At 46.3% G+C, this 2,500-nt stretch overlaps 2 protein-coding genes across 3 annotated transcripts in view; one reads left to right on the top strand and one right to left on the bottom strand.

The window, feature by feature from the left end:
• The window catches only part of fez2b (fasciculation and elongation protein zeta 2b), a 6,082-nt gene extending 5,746 nt beyond the window's left edge, over nt 1–336 (top strand). The window contains exon 8 of the mRNA XM_083533610.1: nt 1–336. This exon is cut by the window's left edge and continues 1,638 nt beyond it. The gene's annotated coding sequence lies outside the window, so the exon portion shown is untranslated.
• Nucleotides 337–753: 417 nt separating this feature from the next.
• LOC310721700 (usherin) overlaps nt 754–2,500 on the bottom strand; it is a 2,216-nt gene continuing 469 nt past the window's right edge. Inside the window, exons 1-5 of one of the 2 annotated variants that reach the window (XM_083533608.1) lie at nt 2,291–2,360; nt 1,787–2,046; nt 1,419–1,490; nt 1,086–1,295; nt 754–1,006 (exon numbers count right to left, since the gene is read on the bottom strand). In XM_083533608.1, the coding sequence (XP_083389734.1) occupies nt 923–1,006; nt 1,086–1,295; nt 1,419–1,490; nt 1,787–2,046; nt 2,291–2,345 (681 nt within the window). In that variant the 5' untranslated portion in view covers nt 2,346–2,360 and the 3' untranslated portion in view covers nt 754–922. Of the gene's footprint in view, nt 1,007–1,085; nt 1,296–1,418; nt 1,491–1,786; nt 2,047–2,290; nt 2,361–2,500 lie in introns of those variants that run through there. The other variant, XM_083533609.1, reaches the window with a different exon arrangement.

The following is a 2,500-nucleotide window of genomic DNA, read 5'->3' as shown; positions in this document are numbered from 1 at the left end:
TACCTAGCATTACTTACCCTAACGTTAGCGTTGCGACATTAGCGCAGGGATGTGTTGCAAAAGTAAAGATGATATGCTAATGGGGAGGCTGAATTAGGAGGTGATAAATAGTTGTTAAGCAAGCCCCGCCCCCTGACAGGAAGTGAAGGAGGAAGTATCAGTGTTCGCGCCAGGGTTTTTTTTTTTATCCTCTCAGATTTCTATATAAAATAACAAGCAACAGGAAGTTTTTTTTTTTTTTTTTTTTGTAGAACCTGCCTGATATTTTATACCTACACACATTTACATGTTTTTGTGCCTCCCACAGCGTCTGAAATAAACGCTAACATGCTAAAACGTGTTGAATTTTTTTGTCATTTATAAATGTTTTAATGCTAATCTAGCACATGGCACTGGTTATTCACAGAATTAACATTGCTAGCACGGTAGAGTGCGGTGTCCGAGGTCATTTAGCATAAAATATAAAGCTTTATCGTGTTGCTCCAGAAGCCGCTTACCCTGTGTTTATAAAGGGGAAGAATTTGGGCTATACGCTTCCTACAGCGAAGATCTCTAGTTAGCTTACGCTTGGTAAAACTAACGCCAAATCTGGGATTAGTCGGGAAAGATTGTGCGGTTTCCTGATGAGCTTTGAAGTGACAGTTTAGGCAAAATGATCACGTTCAGAAGGATGACGCCTTTTAGCCGGAATCTCACCGTCATGTGCTAGCGCTAAGCATGCTAAGCTAAATCAGTCACACGGTTACAGTAAATAAGTTTTATTGCAACTTGAATTGAATTTGTATAACGGTCCACTTCCTGTTATGACATCATTACCACGCCTCGTTAGCCGTTCCTCGTGCTCTGGATGGACGAGACCGCGGCGCTAATGACTTGCCGCTAGCTTCTCTCAACAGCCCGCAGATTCGTCGTTCCAGAAAGGTCAGAGGTTGGTATCGGTGAACATGGTGTGCTCTTTTCTCACCGTACTGAAACCTTTAATGGTGTCAACAAACTCTTCATCAAACTAAGAGAGAAGAAAGAGAAAATAGAAGGATGAAGGAAACCGTAATCGATGTATTAAATATAAATCTGTAACTTCTCACCATTCCGCTGTCGTGACCTCGAAAATGTGGATCCCACGTGTCATCCTGCCCCTCCCCCGACTTCCTGTCAATCATCTGACTCACACTGCGCCGCAGAGGATTCTGGGTCGTGTCATGAGAGGACATGTGGACCGTCGACACGGTAACGACCCCAGTCCGGTTCTCCGTCATGCCCTCGTTGTTCTCCACCTCTTTACTGTCAATCACTTCCTGGAAAAGAGGAAACGTTTGCTTTTTTAACGCGGCGTGTTCCAATCCTCACTCTACACTCAGGGGTAGTGTACACTCCCCGAGTATTAGTGAGACAGACAGAGAGACAGACAGACGTCTCACCTCCATGTGCATGGTGAAGGCTTTCAGTGTGACGTTGTTCGGTGAACTGGTCGCGTCCGGAACCGAGTCAAACTGCAGATTTAACACATTCACACAAACAGGTGTACAGACACTCAGATAGCGTTCTCCAGCAGGGGGCGATAAACACGCCACCATCAATTCAGGTTGATTATTTCTTCATTAAAGTTTTATAATCTATAATCAATAATCTTAAATATATAATCTATAATCCCTAATATTTAAATGTATCTGATTTAATCTAGATCTATAATGCCTAATTTATAAAAGTCTATAATCTCTAGACTCTTCTGTGATGTATAAATGGTGAACTATAATAGATGATGTTGGGGTAAAAAAAGGCATCTTACCAGGTAGGCGTTGCTGGGGGGGTAAATCCCCCTGGGGCTGCGGGGCTGTAGGGGCAGGGGGATGAGAGGTGGGCGTTCCCGGGCATATGGTGGGCGGGACAGAGCCCTGTGCAGGCCGACGCCCAGAGAAATCCCTAACAGGATCAAAGCCATGGCCGCCATCAACACCATGAACCACAGCTGCATGTAGACAGGGGCGGAGCCTGCAGGGGCGGCAGAGCCTGCAGAGGCGGAGCCTGCAGGAGCGTCCAAACCCGAAGCTGCGAGACACGACAAGCGTTAGTGAGTCAGGATTCTCTTCCAGATGAGCTTCACACCATCGTCTCTCATTACAGTCTCTGTGCTCAATTATTTATCAACATCTTCCTGTGCACATTCGTCTTCATACTGCGGTCTCCCCCACCTGGAGAGGACAAGTGTCTCCACCATACAACCAGCACAGGTGTCCTCACCATACAACCAGCACAAGTGTCTTCACCATCCAGAGAGGACAAGTGTCCTCACCATACAACCAGCACAAGTGTCTCCACCATCCAGAGAGGACAAGTGTCTCCACCATACAACCAGCACAAGTGTCTCCACCATCCAGAGGAACAAGTGTCTCCACCATACAACCAGCACAAGTGTCTCCACCATCCAGAGAGGACAAGTGTCTCCACCATACAACCAGCACAAGTGTCTCCACCATCCAGAGAGGACAAGTGTCTCCACCAT

The sequence above is a fragment of the Silurus aristotelis genome (genome assembly GCF_946808225.1).
Source record: "Silurus aristotelis genome assembly, chromosome: 28".
Taxonomy (NCBI): domain Eukaryota; kingdom Metazoa; phylum Chordata; class Actinopteri; order Siluriformes; family Siluridae; genus Silurus; species Silurus aristotelis.
The sequence above is the reverse complement of the archived record's forward strand: the minus strand, read 5'-3'. Positions and strand labels throughout refer to the sequence as shown.